At 37.8% G+C, this 20,712-nt stretch overlaps 2 protein-coding genes across 4 annotated transcripts in view; one reads left to right on the forward strand and one right to left on the reverse strand.

The window, feature by feature from the left end:
• Positions 1–20,712, reverse strand: part of fyb1b (FYN binding protein 1 b) — a 76,320-nt gene that overhangs the window by 34,226 nt on the left and 21,382 nt on the right. The gene's annotated exons all lie outside the window — the stretch shown is intronic.
• Positions 972–19,323, forward strand: pde6b (phosphodiesterase 6B, cGMP-specific, rod, beta). 3 transcript variants are annotated; one of them, XM_074618591.1, is made up of 25 exons: positions 972–1,027; positions 3,452–3,539; positions 6,677–6,954; positions 7,168–7,479; positions 9,474–9,626; positions 10,507–10,596; positions 10,722–10,862; positions 10,961–11,035; positions 11,162–11,226; positions 11,487–11,553; positions 11,667–11,714; positions 12,074–12,223; positions 12,422–12,565; positions 13,158–13,223; positions 13,402–13,551; positions 13,635–13,742; positions 13,907–14,016; positions 14,531–14,618; positions 14,725–14,825; positions 14,942–15,049; positions 15,141–15,204; positions 15,291–15,365; positions 16,435–16,518; positions 16,950–17,103; positions 17,347–19,323. In XM_074618591.1, exons 3-25 carry the CDS (start codon positions 6,796–6,798, stop codon positions 17,394–17,396), a joined length of 2,562 nt encoding a protein of 853 aa, XP_074474692.1. In that variant the 5' UTR covers positions 972–1,027; positions 3,452–3,539; positions 6,677–6,795; the 3' UTR covers positions 17,397–19,323. The 3 variants fall into 3 exon arrangements, with proteins under 3 accessions (XP_074474692.1, XP_074474694.1, XP_074474693.1); XM_074618593.1 differs by lacking the exon at positions 972–1,027 and having other exon boundaries at positions 3,457–3,539; positions 6,679–6,954; XM_074618592.1 differs by lacking the exons at positions 972–1,027; positions 3,452–3,539 and adding an exon at positions 6,442–6,589 and having other exon boundaries at positions 6,679–6,954.

Consider the following 20,712-nt stretch of genomic DNA (forward strand, 5'->3'; position numbering starts at 1 on the left):
GGAATGATGCAGTTTCAGCCCGAAACCTCTAGCAAACCATATCACAACATCTGAACAACCTGTGCACAGACTGATGCTATAATGGTATTAATTCTATCTAAATACAACTGTTTTTGGCTTTATTTGTAAGAAGTAGACGTAGTCACCCATTGGTTTGTGGACTGCCGTTTTAAAGCCTTGAGTTCGGTATTTTGGCCATCGCCTTCTTGGTTTTTGGCCGTTGCCATCTTGGTTTCTTTGCAACCAGAAGTGACACGAGAGGGTGGAGCTAAGTAGCCTACAGTAGCCTAATAGATGTTACAATTAACTTTCATTAACTAAACACAGTGTGAAAGGGTTAAAGTTGTGCCATTTTTTTCATATGGAGAGAGATCTTAAAACTAGTGAAAACGTCTGACTAAAAACTGCCGTACGAAAGTAAGACAAAATTATTTATATTCTACTGAAATGGCCTGTGTTAAACAGTAAAATATTATAAATATAATAAGCGTTTTCAGTACAAAATGTCAGCAGCGGCTGTTGTCAAAAAACACTGGACGTTCATCTCTTTGCTTCTATAATCTATGATGCAAGTTTTTCTTTTTTTTATTGAACAAATTCAAATTTACAAACAACATGGCTCATAGATCATTGTATTTGAGTAAAAGGACAAGGTGCATACAAAACAAGAACAAATAAAATATGTAAAATTATACATGAAAATAATAATAAATCAAATTACGGGCTAGGGCTGTATCTGTAATTCATATTCTTCTATTATACTAAGAAGTTTCAATGCATTTTTGTTTTTCATGACTTTAAGGGCTTTTATGTAAGAAAGAAACTCATTAAACTTAGATTTCACTTTCATATACTTGGATTTGTGCAAGAATGAGAATGTTATTCACCAGAAAGTCATCTTGTCTTTGATGCAAGTTTAAGACACTTCCGCATTGGCTTCACTTTTCAGACCCGGATGTTGCCAACTGACGGTATGGATGGTTGTCATGGAGATGTATTACAAGAACTGGAGCACACAACAGTAAAGGTGAGACATCATTCATGGTTATGGCTGTATAAAGTTAATTTTTTTTTTCACCGTTAGCTTGATTTTGTGCTAATGGTGTTGAAATTGTGTTTCGTTTAGATACAAATGTTTATCGTGAGCTTATAGTGGAGTTTCTTGAATGATGAATGTGTTGCCAGGTGTTGGACATGTCTTATCTGGTACTCGTTACCATGGTAACGTTACAGGGGCCGCTCAGGTTCAAGCTAACTTTTATGCTAAATTGTGACGTCAGCTGTAAATGACGTCATCTTATATGTTAATGAGGCCACCTTGCTTAGAGTTGTTAGTTCATTACATGCACATTGTGCCACAATAAATTCTCTAAAAGTGCTTACAATAAGCAAAACGACTAAAACCTGTAGTGGAGAGTTATCTTTCCTTAATTCAATTTCAAAATCTGAAAATTATTTTCAAATTATTAATTATGTAAATGCATAACATAACTTACACACCAAAAAACTGACAATAACCTGATATTTTCAGGTGGAATTTCATTCAATCATTCATTCTCACTGTGCAATATAATTTTCCACTTGTGCAATTTTGTTAATAGTCTGTTTATACTTCCTTCTATTTAAATGGTTCATATTTTGTTATGCTTTGTTTAGCTCTTTTTTTTACTGTGTTAGCTGATGCTTGTTTTTTGCACTATCCCTTTTGCTGCTGTACACTGCAAATTTCCCCACTGCGGGACTAATAAAGGAATATCTTATCTTATCTTGCAGTCTTACATGTACACACACATATACAAAGACATATACTGTTGCTGCCAAAGTTGTACTGCAGGATTTAAATATTTTGTAAATTCAGCACAGTTTAAGGCTAAGAACATTATCCCAGAACACTTGAGAGAGTAAACAGAACTGGTCTAGACCTACCTGATTATTTTCTCTTCTTGCAGTTGAGCAATCAGTGTAATAATCCTTTAAGAAGTTGCCTGTAAGCTGTCCAAACTTTCCAAATAGTGGGATGATCCGCTCATAATAACATCAACACTCATAATACAGTTAGATAAGGGTTTTACAGTATACACTATACTATGTTTGAGAAGGCTTTTACCACAGAAAAGACCACATCGGAAACCAATATTAAATGTAAAGACAAAAAGAGAAGTGGAAGTCAATATAACTATAACTTTGCATGCTTGAATGCTTTCTCACTCTCTGTTGTGAACTAATGAACTCTCCTTTCCCGGATTAACCCCGGTCACATGAGATTACTGCTGCCATAACACACATCATGTAATAACATCTAAAGTCTTCTTCATGTGTAGCTCTGTTCTTCTTTTCTGCATTTTTCTTTGCTTAATTAAAGTTATTTAATCTGCTGCTTTTACACACAAAATAAAATAACAAGTTAATAACTGCAGAATCACCCCACACTGATCGTAAACAGTCTCCTCAGTGAGGATACACACAGACAAGCCAATCAAGACAATCTATTTTTTTCCGCTGACTGTAATCCTATTGTATGGCCTGAAATGGACCTGTAATTGACTTACTATACACATTTCTATATAGAGATTTTACTTTCCTAAATGGAATTAATAATAAAATGCCATTCTGACAAACTAATTCTGTGACCCTACCTCCATTCTTGAGGTTGTTTACGGTAAAGAAATCTGTGATTGATGCTGAGTACTTCTAAAAACATTTATATAAATTCATTTTTGATCTGAGGACACATGTGGGCCCAAAGGTGGCTTCATCGACAGCATGCTCCAAGCCTTATCGTGATCATCATCTGAATTTGATTGGCCGATAACTCAGATAGACCCGGGACAAGGCTAACACAACAATTACACCCTCTGCTGACCATCCAGACGATTGTATTTACATCTATTTTAAGTACTGTCACGTTTTGGGACTGTACATGCCTACGCTGCCTAAAACCTTAAGCTTGTACGGTACATCCCATTCACAAAACATGGAGGCATTTCCTTCTATTTGGGATTGTGGCCTTATGTTTGGTACATTGTGATGTAAAAAAAAAGGTGAGATGCTAAGACAGCTCTAGGCCTTGGGCTGGAAAGGATTACGAGGATCTGACTAAAAAAAATTGGATTTCCGCGTTTTGGTAACATCCAGCCACAAAGACAGAGCTTCTTTCTGTATTGAGTCTTCGAACATATCCATAACACGGTGTGCTATAATTTAAATAGGCACACTGAATGTTTACATTTACATCTGTCATGTAATATTGTCTCTTTGCTAGACAGTCTTAGGGGGTTAAGTTGTCGACCATGAAACACAATGCGTCTGGTTCCTCTCCAGTCATTCCTCATTTACTGTCAGCTATAATAAAGACATAAAATCCCCCCCAAAATGATAAACTACAAGGAGAGTATGATGGATGTCAACTTGTGTTAACATGTGCATTGATTATCATGTATTCTCTCTTCAGGACCAGGGGTGTGTGAGAGCTTTAATGTGTACAGGTGCTACGATGTGGATCTGCTGCCATCTTGTGGTGAATGTCAGCATTGCAACTAGTAAGTATTTTTTTTTTTACTAGTTAGTTTTAAGACTAGTAGAATAGTAGTGATGTACAACACTGAATTCAAATTAGCTGGCAACACTCACATGTCCATATGTATAATGAAACAGTTATTGGTCACTGTGATTATCCCTTTTGTCCATCTATTATGTGTGTACAGTGAGTGATGGATGAGTGATAAATGGAGAGCCAGTGGGCACTAATTTAATTCAAGAAGTTATTCAGTGTAAACAGACTAATCAAACATATTCAGCAGAAAAAAGTCAAACATCCACATTAAACTCAATGTGGTCCTCATGGTATAATAAAGAGATTGGATAACAAGTAGGAAATATTTCTGACTGTGATTAGTTTAGCCCCACCTTCTGGCAGCAGAAAATAGTGTGGTTTTAATGGTACCGAGAAATACTTCTGGTTAATTCATGACATAATAATTATAGGTTGTTGGTGTTATTTATCATTATTCTACCATTTAAGGTCAGTGGCTGGATAAAATGGTTTTTAAATGTTTTCATTGCACTTGGCTTCAGAGGGCTTTATGTGGGGAAAGCCTCACACTCACATCAAGTGTCCTGAGTGTGGGGAAATAACAGTACACATGCCCAAAGCTGTTGTACCAACCTAGATTATGTTCTACAGCACACATTTGAACGTCGACCTTTAGAAGAAAAACTTGAGATTAAACACCTCAGTTCCCACCAGCTGTGGAATATTGTTGTTATAAACCAAACTTCTGGTAAAAAAATAATCACAGATTTAACACTGAGTGGTTCTCTGTGAAAAAGAGAATGTCTATCTGTTAGCTTGACAGAGAAGATGCTGTTTTTTTTCCTGAGAGGATGCGATCTGGTCAAGATTCAAGAACAGACTTTCAGAATCTCAAGCATCTTTCTGAGAGGATTACCAAACATGAAAGCAGCAGGACAACGCTATAAAAATTGGGCTTACTCTGCAGAGCAAACACATACAGTAGCTACCCAAACTAACATACTTACTATGCCCTCCCTCCCTCACTCATTCTATGTCATACACACACACACACACATACTCTGGACCTGCCGTAATCTATTATAGTGGAAGCAGATTATCTCTTTGACCTTTTTGTTTAAGGTGTTTATGGAACCTTATTATAGAGCGGTCCTCCCTGCTCTGAATGAAAGGATTAACTTTCTAACAAAAGCACAAAACATCTTTCTTTTTCCACTTTGTGTCCGTGGGTGTTCCTGACAGTAGCTTAATATGTCATGAATGTTAAATTAGTTGTCTAGCTTCTAGCTGGCTTTACTCCCTCAGCCTTCTCAGGATATCCTTGACCATCAGTCTGTTAAATAATGACAGTCATTGCTGTGGAAACTCAGAAAGGCACTGCAGGTAGACCTGCATGTGGAGAAAGACGGAGAGTTGGGGTGCTGAGATAATCAGCTAGTGTCCTAACTAAATAGGGCTTATGCCAGAGGAGGCCTTGTTTAATAAGGACTTAAAGAGCTTGTACAGGTAGACCTGCATGTGCGAGAGAGACAGTCAGTAACAGTATAGTCTGTAGAGAATGCAACACATTTAAAAATAATATGGAAGACCTAAGATGAACTATGTCTTCCATTTTATTTTTCAGTTTATTATGTGTTGTCTACAGCATACTAAAAATACTTAGTTTAGTTTAGAGACTAAACTAAAAATACTTATAAACTTATCATTTTTTCTCATACATTTCCGTATCTCTATCATTCATTTTGATCCCTCTCTCTTTAAGAGTACACGTGATCAACTTTTTATTGAATTTGTCACATGAATATCGTTGTACACTAGTCACCATAGACAAGGATTCTTGCACATACAAACAACATTTAGTACAAACTATACACATATCACAATTGCCAAAAAAAAAAACACTAGGTCTTCTTACATTCTATTAAAGTGAAAATGTGGATTCAAAAGAGAACCAATGATGCCCGCGCTTTATGAATTACAGCTAATGAGAGTACTATGAGCGCAATATCCAGATTTCTCTTATTTTTTGCATTTATTTCACAAGTTTAACAATTTTATCGTGGGTGTTATTCTTGTCTGCTTTTAGAGTGTAAATTGGCCAAACCAAGATAATCTAGATTTGTTATCATGGCTGGGCGATATGGCCAAAATCTTCTATCCCGATATAGGTCATTTCATATCTCGATAAAGATATATATCACGATAAAGCACGTTTTCTGGTAATTCAAATAAATACATAGTCTATATGAAATAACCACATGGTAAAGCCTTTTTGTGTGTACTCCTGTGTGAATATAATACTTGACAAATTAAAAACTACTGAGTATTTTCCCATTTTAAGAACTTGAGTGCAAAATGAACATAACAGTTTTACGTGAAATTTCTAAAGAACAAATGAATAAATATATGCCTAGCCTATATTGCGATAGAAATGTTATAGAAAAATATATACAATGGACATTTTTATATAATTTTGACGATATATATCCTCATATTGCCTTGCCCTATTTGTTATACTTATTTCCACCTTTATTTTGTTTTGTGGTTGTTTGCTGATTAGTTTCATCGTTAGCTTTGTGTACATTTATTTAAGACTAAGAAAGCTATACACATTTAGATATACATATAAATGATTCATTTTCAAATGTGTGTAAAAGAATTGCTAATTGGATGTAACCCTTAAATTGAAAATTCAGTGCAGTGAAAAAGAGAGGGATATGTGTTGTTGCTTTTGTGTGAAATCTTGTATATTTTCCTATGGATTTATTTGATCCATCTGTACAGTTACAAAGGTGCTGCATGCACTGAAGCATAGCTGGAGTATCTGGCCCACATATCCGTTACTAGATGATCAGCTGACAAGTTTAGCATAGGCAGATCCCTGCTAACCTTCAGCACTATCTGCTGATGACAGATGGATTGTTTGGATTCAGCCCTCTGCCTTCTCCTCGGGGAACTCCCTCACTCAGTCCGTTCATCCCGCTAACAAGGGGGATTAATTTGACCTGCATTTGAATGTGTCCACTTCTGTTTTCCCCCTTTGTGTGTAATACCTGGGTAAGATTTTTTTTTCTTTAGGGGGGATTAACTGGATAAACCGTGTGCTTTGTTTTGCTTATTCTTTTTTCTTTTATTTCTATTCAGAGAAGTTGGAAGTAGCTCGTTCAGGGGAAGTGTTGGACCGAGCGGGAGCTCCGTCACTGAGCCGAAGAGGGAGAAGACAGGAACATTTGGGAGACTAGGAGGAAGAAGAAGAAGGAACCATGAGTGTGCAAAAGGAAGACGTGGAGAAGTTCCTCCAGGGGAACCCTGCATTTGCTAAACAGTACTTTGCCAAGAAGCTGAGCCCTGCCTCCATAGCAACGGTGTCAGGACTCCCAGAAAAACAGATTGACTTCACCCAGTTCCAGGAGCTCAGTCAGGTAAAATTTCATTATTTCACTACTTGTTTATTAAGGAAAAACAAGCAGGTAGACCAAACTTTGCCATAGTTGTTCATCCTGAGTTACCCCATCATAAATCTATCCATATATAATATAACATCTGGCAAACTTCTGTACTTATTATGAAGATCCTAATCTTCTCAACTGAAAACAAATTCTAAAAATTGGGCTATTTTTTTGCTCTGTTTCCAGGTCGAAGAAAGCCGAATCATGTATGAATTGATCAGAGACATGCAGGAGAACATCAACGTGGAAAAGGTGGTGTTCAAGATCTTGAAGAGAATCAGTGCGCTCATCCACGCGGACCGGTGCAGCTTGTTCATGTACCGCCAGCGGAACGGCATCGGAGAGCTCGCCACAAGGCTCTTTAACATCAACGCGGAGGCAGAGCTGGACGACTGCGTCGTGCCGCCGGACTCTGAAATCGTCTATCCGCTGGACATGGGAATAGTCGGCCACGTGGCCCTGACCAAGAAGACTGTTAATGTGAAAGATGTCACAGAGGTTAGTGGTGAACAGTAATCCTAAACTTAGAACGATAAAATCTGGATGGGGTGCAGATGTTGAGCATATCTCACAGTGTCATTCACGATACTACCACCAGATGACGCCACTGCCTTCCATTTTCAAATCCCACGCATCGTGGTTTTAACTAATGATTAAATGTTTATCTTCTTAACAATTACATTTTAATCTCATAGCAAGCAAGCCTGTTTCTCATTATAGCTCCTAAGAGTGAGTAAATTAACTCATTAATTTGCGACTCAGGCAACCCAAGTTAAATCTGTACGGCACCGTTTTTATCTAAAAATATCAGCATAAAACACAAAGCACAGCATTGCAAGGAAATCTTTTTTTTAATCAAAAAGTAAGAGTAAATCCACTCCTAAGTGAAAATAAGCTGTAGCAAGACTTTGCCATACCTTTCATACTGTACGATATTTCCCTTAATCTGGTTCTGGTTCTATTAGACAATTTTTGGGAAATTTGGAAAATGGGCAAAATTGGATTTGTCGATGATTTTTGCATTAACTTGATGATGTTCTCAGAATGACCAGCATGTTGCTGAAGGAATATGCTGGACAATATTCTTGTCCCCATTGAGTAATCCCAGTGAAACTGATATAGATCAAACCTAGAAATAGCATGTTGCAGATGGACCAGCATTGATAGTTCACATTTGAAAAAGACAATAAGGCTATGACAACTGAATTGTTAATATCATAATTTCAACAAACATTTTGTTGGGAGTGGCTAAAAAACATTGTATGATCCTACAACCCTCAATATAGAAAACTAGCTATTAGAAGTTTGATGACACAATAGATACAATCTAGAAATAATATTCTATGCTCTAATGCAGCTTTAATTTCTGAGGTTGTTATCAATAATGCACTGGTGTAAAAACACTGTACTGGGCAGCCAAGAGTTAAAACCTACAGTAGTTAGTGTAGCCTTAGCACCCACTCCTCTGTTTATGAAGTAAAAACAATATTTCGATGTATTATTATTACAGTATATCAAACTGAGCATATTGACTATAGTCAATAGACATGTCCTACTGAATCTGTATGTTTTCATGAATCACATTAAACCTCTGATGGTTGTAAACAAGTAAAGGAAGAGTTAGTGACACGTTCAGTATCCACAGTATACTTGAGTAGTGAGAGTGTAAATCCCCTTGTCAGACATAATCCATTTATTTCCAGATCCCATCAGCCTTTGCTCTAGCTGTGGATTAGACGCCTCTGGCATTTAGTCAGCAGGAATCTAAAACAGATCAAAACAGGTTTGCTTTGCTCTGCCTCCATACAGACTAAACTACATATTAAATATGTATTGTGCCCAGTTTAAATAAGTACTGTGGTTTCATAATGACATCAACTTGATCATTAAGCAGTGGGAAACAGCTGGTTGATCCTATGATTGTGGGACATTTTGCTTTGGTAAATCATATAAAAAAGAAAAAAAACGACATGTTCCAAGGCATGCCTAGTAATTCTTTCTTGCCAAGCTCAGTATAGAGATTTTAGGTACTTTTCCAACGACATTATGGGTCATCTAGGTTACTGTTACAATAATGGTCTTGGTTTTGGTCCAAATTGTAATACTTGAGAGGCTATAGATCTACCTACCTACAACGCGGCATATAAAAAAAAAAGAAACATTCATTCTACGTCATAAAAGTACTAATTTGAAGGCAATTAATATATTTTATCTCATGATAGATTAGGAACACCATTGACCTAATAAATCCACTTAAAACTCTACACTCTACAATATACCAAATGAAAATTACAGCTATTATATCAAGTTAGAGCACATTACTGGCATATTATAGAAGCTATAAATGTAATGTTGGACCAAATTTCTTCTTCAAAACATTATAATATATAATATATATACATAATACACAGTAATAGTAATGAAATCAAGTAATGAAAGTCCTGCAAGTATGCTTCATATATACTCAAAGCATGTATTTTCTTGTCTTCTAGAACCAGCACTTCAGCTCATTCGTCGACGACCTCACAGAATACAAGACCCGGAACGTTCTGGCTACGCCCATCCTCAACGGCAAAGACATGGTGGCTGTGATCATGGCTCTAAACAAGACCACTGGACCGCATTTCACTGCTGAGGATGAAGATGTGAGTCCCAATGCACGAAGCACACACAGATAAAGCACATAGAATCTCAGAGCAGAGCAGTGTGATGTACGGAGGCTAAATCCTAGTTTCTTCAACATAAACTATTGTACAGCATCTGTTTCTGCCAGATGTTGATTGTGGCTATTTTTTAACCTTTAGCGTATCTAAAATTGTGATGATAACTCTTAAAGACAACCGCAATCACTACATTTTGGAGGGAATCCCATTCGGGCCGACTGGTATATCATTAAGGTGTTTACGAGTAGGACCAGTGTGTGTGTTCAGTATACGTTAGGTCATTAATCCCAATTAGGAGTAAACTAAGCTTCAAAATGGAAATAAGCTTGAGGTGGACAGGTCAGTTATGGACTTAGATCTACAGCAGGTTAATGACTTTATTAACAGCATGTTACTACAGGATGTATGACATCATGAGCAGAAATAAATAGAAAGTCAGTACCGTATATTATCTGAATGACAGCAGCAAAATGCAGATGTTCTCGATAGTATTTTTATAGCATATACAAAATGTATATCTGTAGTTTTTTTGCCAGGGTCGTTATCTGCCTGAATATCATCATTACCTTCTAAATTAACCCATTAAATATATCAAACATGTCTGGAATGATGGCTTTTATTAAACATTAGACACTTTGGGGCTTACTGTACATTGTGTTTTTAAAAAGCACACCTAGTCATCTGTATCAGATTATGCTTTATCCTATATCCAGATTATGCTTTATCCTATATCCTCACACATCACCACATCTTGTCATAATGTAGCCCTTATTTTATGTAATCAGAAGTTTGGTCCAGACACTGTATTGTAATATTATGTATTTATTCATATTGCTTTCTTTTCTCTTGTTTGTCCATTTAGCTTTTTTTAAAGTATCTGAAAATTGCCACGTTGAACTTGAAGATCTACCACCTGAGTTACCTCCACAGCTGTGAGACCCGTAAAGGACAGGTGAAGGATATCAACCTGCTCATGTTTTGATAGAACTCACTCTCAAGAGTTTGGCTTTTCATTCTTCTCAAATACAGAATCACTGCATGAACTGACTGCTGTATGTTTGTGTTGTGTATCTCTAGCTGCTGCTGTGGTCTGCCAACAAAGTATTTGAAGAGCTGACAGACATTGAGCGACAGTTTCACAAAGCCTTGTACACAGTCCGAGCCTACCTCAACTGTGACCGCTACTCTGTCGGTTTACTAGACATGACGAAGGAGAAGGTACCGTGTCTTCCTGTGTCTTTGCTTGTAATATCCCGTGTTTTGTTACCATGAAGTGCTGACTTTTTCCTGCATTTGTTGTGTCCTTCTTCCTCCAGGAGTTCTTTGATATTTGGCCAGTGTTGATGGGAGAGCAGGCACCTTACTCTGGCCCCGTCACGCCTGATGGCAGGGTACATTTTTATTTAATTTATCTAATTTATCAACATTCTGCTTGGCAGTAGATTTGTCGCCCTTTGTCTTTTTCCTCTGTTTCAACTGTTTTAAACCTAATCTGTGTTTTTTATTTTTGCCTCCAGGAGGTAATTTTCTACAAAGTGATTGACTATATACTACACGGAAAAGAAGACATCAAAGTAATACCGTAAGTAGTTCTTTTATCGTTGAATATTTATTCCAAATGTGATCTTGGATTAATATGGCAACAAAAATACCAACAAATCAGCCTTATTCATTTCAATCTACAGAACTAGCAGCATTTTGGGGAACAGGGCTTAAAGTAACATTATTCTATTTATGTACCATGTTTCAATAACACATCAGAGAGCAGAAGGTCAATCTTAGTTTGGAGACAATCTGTGCTCATATCTGTTAACTTTGTCTTCTTGCCCGTCTGACACACAGCACTCCGACTCCAGACCATTGGGCCTTGAGTAGCGGCCTGCCTACTTACGTTGCTGAGAGCGGTTTTGTGAGTCTCTTTTCATTACATTACTACAAGCTGTTGAATCAGTTAGAAACCAAATGAACGAATTTTTGCTTCATCTTCCACCTCGACCAATCTCTTTTATTTCTGCTCCTCAGATTTGTAACATTATGAATGTGGCTGCTGACGAGATGTTCAAGTTTCAGGTAAGAGACTTAATCTATCGATACCCCTACCAATTAGTATTTTTTCATATTCACGTAACCCCCGCCCTAACCCTCCTAACCATTTCACAGCGCCAGAATCCAAATCCTAGAGCTAAAGGCACCAAACTTAGTATACATGGGCAGTGGGAAGAGACAATCACGCACACCAAAATTGGTGGCTCTATCACTTACCATTCGGGGGGATCATCCGTACCTATACCTAGTATTTTTTCATATTAAGATGGCTAAGATCAGCTGGATGGTAAAAGAGATGATTTACAAAAAAAAAAGCAGTCTATGGATATTTAGAGATGTTCATACAGTATCACATGCTTTTGCTTGTTGTTCTATTGTTTCAGACTGAGCCGCTCGACAGCAGTGGCTGGACCATAAAAAATGTTCTCTCGCTGCCAATCGTCAACAAAAAAGAAGAGATAGTTGGCGTGGCCACTTTTTACAACAGGAAAGACGGAAAGCCTTTTGATGACCAGGATGAGCAGCTCATGGAGGTATATAGAAATCTGTCACATAATTACATGCTTTTTGTATGCATTGAATAAGTACATCACATAGTATGAAATGAATGATACAGTTTTTGAAATCAGAAACTGATACTGCTCATCTTGGTATGACGTGGTTAAGGAAAGTCTAGCAAGCAATTTAATTTGCACTATGTGTGTGAAATACAAGATCCCTTTTTGTCTCAGGCTTTGACCCAGTTCCTGGGCTGGTCTGTTTTGAACACGGACACTTACGACAAGATGAACAAGCTGGAGAATCGGAAAGACATCGCTCAAGACATGGTGCTCTACCATATCAAATGTCGGGATGATGAGCTTCAGAATGTCCTGGTCAGTACTGTTTACATTTTTCCACCTGTTAATTAATTGTAAATGTTGAAATATTCAGAGAAGTTTTAGCTTTATCAAAAAATTGCATGCACTAGCACATTCTGGTTTTTCATATGATTTTTCATCACAGCATTTGAACGCAATTATTATACCCCCTTGACAACGTAGTCGGGGGTATAAAGCGCTCCGCGTGTCCGTCCTTCTGTCTCTCCGTCCTTCCTTCCGTTCGCTTGCCACACTTTAGTTTCCGGAGCAGAACTCCAAAATTATTTAACTTAGGAACTACAAATTTGGTATGATGGTTGGCGCTGTGGTCTAGTTGTGCCTTTTGGGAGTTAGAAGTCCAGGGTGCCCACAATTTTTGAAATCTTTCCAAAAGGGCAAAACCTTTAGCCCTTTTTTATTAGGGGTCAAGCAGTGAGCGGGGGTATGTGAGCCATGCTCACTTTTGCCTTGTTTCAAATTCAAACCATCGGCCCACCACAAGGCAACAGAAACGGTCTAGCATCCATGTTACACACTTTCTTTTCAGTATGTCTATCTCTGTACTTCAATTCATACTTACAATCAATGTTTTTCTCATTTCTCACAGAACACCGTAGAAGTCTATGGCCGTGAACCCAGAGACTGTGAAGAGGAGGAGCTCTACGATCTCCTGGTAACATCTGTAATTTAGTGTCCACACATTCAATTTGTACCCTAAATTGCACCTAATCTTTAGAAGAGGAGGCAAATTGACACATTCAAATAATTTGTCCGTTTTTCTTATATTCAAGCAAACCTGTCTGCCACTGCCATGAATGTGCTGTGTGCCTTGTTTTATCTTTGTCTCTTAGAAAAAAGACCTACCTCCACTAATTAAGAAGTTTGAGATCTACGAGTTCCGCTTTTCGGATTTTAACTGCACGGAGATGGAACTGGTGAAGTGCGGCGTCCAGATGTACTACGAGGTCGGCGTGGTCAAGAAGTTCCAGGTCCCTCAAGAGGTGATCTAGGCACACATACAACATTATTATACATTATTATGAAGCCAGCAAGCGTGTGTGATTAATCAGTTTTCTCCTCTCAGGCGCTGGTTCGGTTCATGTACTCACTCTGTAAAGGCTACAGAAGAATCACCTACCACAACTGGCGTCATGGCTTCAACGTGGGACAGACCATGTTTACACTCTTAACCGTACTGCTTTTCAATATCATTTTCTACTCTATTTACAATATAAGATATTTAAATTTCTGCAAGCACTATTATGTTCCATTTCAATACCTAAAAGCCTTAAAAAGTACCTACAAAATGTTGTGTATTTTCTTTGTAATGACCACTTTGTGTCTCCGTGTGCTCAGACAGGAATGCTGAAGCGGTACTACACTGACTTGGAGGTAATGGCCATGATGACTGCTGGCTTCCTCCATGATCTAGATCACAGGGGGACCAACAACTTGTACCAAGTCAAGTAAGTGCTGTTGGGGACTTTTTAATTTCTTAGTAATAAAAAAAAAATACAACCCTACACTTTGCAAAACTATATCCATAGCTGGGTATACAGGAAATCAGCCTCCTTCAGAGAGGTACAGTAATAACACTGCTGTGTCTGTATCTGATTGGTTGTCTCTCATACTTTTTTTTACCTCCTTTGAATTTTTTGTCTTCTTCATACCTACCCTAATTAATAATGTGTTTCACGATGACCCTGATGAAGATCACAGGCCGAAACGCAATAAAGTTTTTCTATATACTACAAGTGTTAATGGAAGAGACTATGGAAGACAACAGGGTTGCCAATCTTGAAAGCCATATGGTAGAGGATGTTTTGAAAGTGAGGGACAATTTGAATTAAATGGGTCAATGATCCTTTTAAATGCCCATAAAGTCATATGCTGAAGCCTTAGACTTGAAACTGATGGTGATCGTTGTTACTTTCGTGTTTAATTCTGTTGATCTCTGAGGAATTTTGCTTACACCAACAGATCTGGCAACCCTATGGCCAAGCTACATGGCTCCTCTATCTTGGAACGACACCATCTAGAGATGGGGAAGTTCCTCTTGGCTGACGAGGTGAGAAAGGGGAGGTGAACTAGACTTGCACGTTACTGAAATCTCCTTGTCACATTCCTCAGTCACCGACTATGACTGATGCCCATCTCTGTCATCTCATCTGCAGAATCTGAATATCTACCAGAACCTTAACAGGCGACAGGTAGACCATGTGATTCATCTAATGGACATCGCCATCATCGCCACTGACCTGGCTCTTTATTTCAAGTCAGCATGATCTCTCATTGACTCACTCTACTTGTGTATTCCCTCCTTTTGTACTTTCTCTTATCTTTATACTGTAAAACATACATAATGATAAATGGTAAAATACTGTTTAATAGGAAAAGAACCATGTTCCAGAAGATCGTGGACCTTTCACACACATATGAGGACGAGAAGAAGTGGGTCGACTTCATGTCACTAGAAACAACCAGAAAAGAAATCGTCATGTGAGTACAACAAGCATGTACAGTACGTTGTTCTTTGTTCATATTTTAAAATCTTTCTGATCTTCTAAATCTTTTTTTTTTTCAATTTCAGGGCTATGATGATGACCGCATGTGACTTGTCAGCCATCACCAAGCCTTGGGAGGTACAGAGCAAGGTGAGAAGCACAAAAACGTAATGAATTAGTGACTCACTGAGTGTTTGTGATCTGCGTTTCTACAGATGACTGTGTGTATCTTTCAGGTTGCCTTGCTAGTAGCAGCAGAGTTCTGGGAGCAGGGCGACCTGGAGAGGTCGGTACTGGAGCAACAACCTATTGTGAGTTTACAAATTGTTACAGTGAATATGTTTATCTGTGTTGGATATGTGCATATGTGAAAGCACATGTAAGTATCAGTACATGTAGGCTATCCCTGTTGTGGTATTACTACTTTCTACTTTAATAGTTTGGTGTATGAAAATAGTGAAAAATGTCCTTCACAATGTCTTTTATTTGACCAACTGTCCAAAACACAAAAATATTTAATATAAAATGATATAAAACTGAGAAAAGCCAGAAATGCTTACATTGGAGAGGCTAGAATGAGATTATTTTGGGCATTTTTTGCTTACTTTTCTGTCAATCGACTGATCGATCTGGTTACAAAATGAAGTCTGACCTCAGTAAACATTGCAAACATGAGTTTATGATCTCAATTGCTAGTTTCAAGTCTTCTTCAATACAGCATGATGTTCATTTAGTAAATGATGGTCCCATTTAGAGTCAAATAGACGATAAAGCAGGGTATGCTTTAGGACGTTGCTACCTTGTGATTGACAGGGCGCTACCACGGCGTTGTCCGGTCTGGGAGTTGTCCGTGTTTTTGCCTTACAACTTTAACCCTTTCACAGCGTTTTCAGTTCATGAAAGTTAATTGTGACATTTTGGTCGTCTAAAAATGTCTTATTCAGCATTCGGTTGTACTTAGCGCCACCCTCTCGTGTCACTTCTGGTTGCAAAATACGAAGATGGCGACGGTCAAAATGCCAAACTCAAGGCTTCAAAACAGCAGTCGTCAAACCAATGGGTGACGTCACGGCGACTACTCCCACTTATTTAGCTCTTTGTCTACCTACAGATACACATACTGTATACTGTACATGTTGATTGAGCCCTGATTGAAGTGACTCTACCATTTTAGGCATTGTGCTCATTAAGCTCCTGAACATAAGAATGTTAAAAACATAAACTAACCTGAGGGAATTTAAACTTCTCAGAAACCAGGAGAAAATGGTTGATATCAGGCAGGTGTTTAGTAACAAGAGACTACTTCCAGCTGTTATTGATTTCCTGGATGTTAATATGATGTTTTTGAGTGACTCAAACACGTTCTGTTCCTCCCACCAGCCCATGATGGACAGGAACAAGTCAGCGGAGCTACCAAAGCTACAGTGTGGTTTCATTGACTTTGTCTGCACGTTTGTCTACAAGGTAATGTTGCATTTTGACTGATTACATGGTTCTTTACAGTTTACCTAAAGAAAATCATCTATTTAGTATATATTTGGAGGTTTTCTGTTCTATTTTTTGTGTAATTTTGTTTTGGCTGTCCCCTCTATTAGTCGCCTAGTTGGTAATTTTGGTAAACACAAGATTTAAAGTTGTGCTTTTGTGTGATTCTTTGCTGAGAAACTCAAGTTTCACAGATCTCTTGATAAAATCAACTTAATTGATTAGTCGACTAAGAATTTCTTTGGTCGAGGACAGCCCTAAATTTTGTACATAAACTTTTTATGGTAGGTCTGACAAAATAAAAGCACATCCACTCACTTATTTCCACTGGAGCATCAACAAGTGTGAACAAACCCCTCTCACTCTAACCTTTTTAACGTAATTTTGTCTTTGACTCTTTTTCTTCTCAGGAGTTTTCTCGCTTCCACCCACAAATCACGCCCATGCTGGATGGCATCCTAAATAACAGGAAGGAGTGGAATAATAAGAAAGAGGAGTATGACGCTAAAATGAAAGCCATAGAAGACGCGAAGGGTCCTAAAGAGGCAACCACGGCCAGTAAAGGTGCGGTGATTCTTTGGAATAATCACACAGAACTGCTACCATGATGTTTGCGCAATCTTATTGATGTGTGTCCTATTGTGTATCATTTTGTATCACCTGATGGCTTTTTTTTAAAAGTGTGAGGAGCATTTTGGGTTATTGTTTAGTTTGAATACTGAATTTGGCAAAACCAAGCCTAATTACTAAATCCACAAATGATCCATAAATACATTGACTCTTTTCTTTGATGTCTTTGTCTACCAGCTCCTGCAAACCCCGGTGGTGGAGGCTCCAAGACCTGCTCAGTGTGCTAGAAGCTCAAAAGCCGTGCACATGATGGGAGTGCTCACGACAGACTGACTTCAGAATTACCTGAGCACCACAGCCAGCCAGCCAGTCAGTCAGTCAGTCAGTCTCACCGCCAAGGAGTAAATGCAATAAAGTCAGGAATACGGATACGTGAGTGAATGTACAGCGCCGTAGTATTTCTTCAGAAAAACTGGTTGCGATCAGAAAAGGAAAAAACCTGAACGAGGAGAGAAATCCTCACCAAGAAGAGCAAAGTTTTATCTTTGAAAGGACACGAACCAGGTGAGCAAGGCAGGACACCAACACATCTCGGAAAAAAACATCACCGAGGAACAACTGACACAGTCGTGACCACTTGTACTTTAATTAAATATGAATCCATTTTTGAATCTCAGGTTTTCACTCATCCTCACATCCGCTTCCTTATATTTTAAGGATTAATGTTAGTTCAGACGGTGCAGAGATGCTGAATGCGCTTGTTTGTTTTTGTTGCGGGACAAACTTTTATATTTCTTCTCACGGTTTCTTTAATGTAGTTATGATACAGCAAAATGAGAGGATACAATTTGTACATACATTCGTGTAGTAAGTGATACCCATGTACAGTATGTAATATGTAAGAGTGAGCACACTATATAAGTAATTCTTTGCTGCAAAGCCCAAGTCACTGTAGCGTGTAGATCATGTTTGGAGCTGTTTTTAAACACACTATATTGTACATTAATGTAATATTCATATAGGGGTTCAGTATAATGGGTAGATAGAAGTATAATTAAACTACTGTATATTTATTCCAAAATGATAATTTCATGTTCACTCCTTCCAGTCACTTACCATTTACAAATGAGAGTCTGTTTACCTTGATTGCAGAGAACCAAAGGTAGATGACAAGCTGCTGCAGTAAAAGATGCATATTTGTATAGAGTATATTTACTTTATAGGAATATAAAAGGCATAGAAATGTAGCTTTACTGTCTGCAAACAAGCCTGTAGTTGCTTAATCATGATGCCTTCATACTGTACATACATCTGAGAGAGTAGCTGAGTTATATTTTATGAATATACATTACAAATGTCTTATTAAATAAGAGCATGTTGAAAAAGCTGGAAATGAATTGGTTCCAGGTCAGATTAACTTTACTATGAACTCAATGATTGGACCTCAATGGTTATTCCAATCTTTTTTAGCATGATATGGTAGCAGGAGCAGCCATCTGTCTCCAACTGCTGCGGAAAGTTACTACTTATTAATTCATCCTCTACAACATCCTAAATAGGAGCAAGGGTCAGCAGCCCTAGAGCTCCACCCGAGGACCAACTCAACTTCTGAGGCCTGTGTATTGTTCAAGGGCAATGATAGTATTTATAATAGCTAACGATGATGCGTTTTGAAGTGAGAGGAAACGGAACACAGAAATGTGGAGAACATGCTAAACCCCACATTAAAATCATCAGGTCAATGATCTGAAAAAAACACTAGTCCATCGTGCATCTGCAGTAACTATATCTGCAGACAGAAGTGAAAAGAACAACGCATTGTAATGACTTGTACATACTTCCTTCCTTCCTCCCTGTAAATATATATAAAAAAAAGAATATTTTTCTAGTTGAAATATAGAGGCTTATTTTTTAAATAGTGAAAGTAGTGTGGTTTGTAAGCACTGGCAAATGAGTCATCAAGTCATTTCTTATTCCCTTAAATGATTGAAATATGGTTTTTAATCACGCTTAACTCAATTTTACTGATGTAGAAGTATGGGTGTATCAGAGATGACTATGTAATATTAGACAATAAATGTACCGTAATATGCTGTGGACATTAACATTTTAAGTAGACTTAACTTTATGGTCAGTTTTTTAAAGCTTGCCCCTCCATGTGCTCTATGTGTACAATGATGACCCAAATAAAGCAAATGTATTTTTATGAGGTAACTGAGTGAATTAATTGCTTGATTACAAACTAAAATGACTCACTTGATACTGTTCGGCCAGGGTTTGGTAACTCACTATTTACCGAAATTTACTTTTATAGACATCTCACAAGTTTAACTTATTGAAAACAAAGACACATTTTTGTTTGAGAGTCACATGTAGCAACATGAAATGTACTAAACCCTCATCTGCAGTCACAGTAGCATGTACTATGTAATGCTCTAACGTAATGTAGAGTTCATAATGAAGCTTACAATATTACACAACACACAAGAGTATTGAGGGAACACTTCTGTCCACACTGCACTTTTTACTACTGCGCCCTGACCCCAATCCTGGGATTGCTGCTAAACTAGGCCAGGATTACAACCATGCTCTTCTCCAGGCTCATCTCCTACTGAAGGACAGGTACACCCACACACACACTACTCTAGTCACAAGGTGTGTGTGTGTGTGTGCTACAGTGGGTTGTGTCTTTGTATTACATGCAAAATTACAAAACTTCACCTGAAGAATAACTCGAAAAAGTGAATAGTTTGAAAGATGACCTTCTTAAATTAGATGTAAGGCTGTCAAAGTTAACAGGATAATAACGCGTTAATACAAATTTGTTTTAAAGCAACTAATTTCTTTAACGAATTAATGCAACCCGCTTTAGGTTGTAGCGGGCTCAGCTAGAGTGAAGATACTTATATCATATGAAACTAGAAAACCTAAAGAAGCATTGATGCCATACTGTCATACTAGCTTGTAGCTCAAAAGTAATGCTAAATTTCGGCAAGGAAAAACTGTCATGGCCATTTTCAAAGGGGTCCCTTGACCTCTGACCTCAAGATATGTGAATGATAATGTGTTCTATGGGTACCCATGAGTCTCTCCTTTACAGACATGCCCACCTTATGATGATCACATACAGTTTGGGGCAAGTCATGGTCAAGTCAGCACACTGACAGCTGTTGTTGTCTGTTAGGCTTGAGTTTGCCATGTTATGATTTGAGCATATTTGTTATGCTAAATGCAGTACCTGTGAGGGTTTCTGGACAATATTTTTCATTGTTTTGTGCTGTTAATTGATTTACAATAATACATACATTTGCGTAAAGCAAACCTATTTGCTCACTCCCTTGTTAAGAGTATTAAATACTTGACAAATCTCCCTTTAAGGTACATTTTGAACTAATAAAAAATGTGTAATTAATTTGCGATTAATGGTGATTTACTATTGACAATCATACAATTAATCGCGATTAAATATTTTAATCGATTGACAGCCTTAATTAGATTATAATAACTCGTTTGATGTTATTTTCTATTTTAGTAATAAGATAAACCCCACAAAAAAACAATAACACTTTGATTATTACATGGAAAATACTCTTTGTGTTTATT

Source organism: Sebastes fasciatus, chromosome 19, assembly GCF_043250625.1.
Source record: "Sebastes fasciatus isolate fSebFas1 chromosome 19, fSebFas1.pri, whole genome shotgun sequence".
In the NCBI taxonomy this organism is placed as follows: Eukaryota; Metazoa; Chordata; class Actinopteri; order Perciformes; family Sebastidae; genus Sebastes; species Sebastes fasciatus.

Coding starts and splice junctions, on each gene's coding strand:
- pde6b (XM_074618591.1), top strand. CDS start 6,796: ATGAGTGTGCAAAAGGAAGACGTGGAGAAGTTCCTCCAGGGGAACCCT. Junction 12,224..12,421: donor AGGATGAGCAGCTCATGGAG/GTATATAGAAAT, acceptor TTTTTGTCTCAG/GCTTTGACCCAGTTCCTGGG. Junction 15,050..15,140: donor ACCAGAAAAGAAATCGTCAT/GTGAGTACAACA, acceptor TTTCAATTTCAG/GGCTATGATGATGACCGCAT.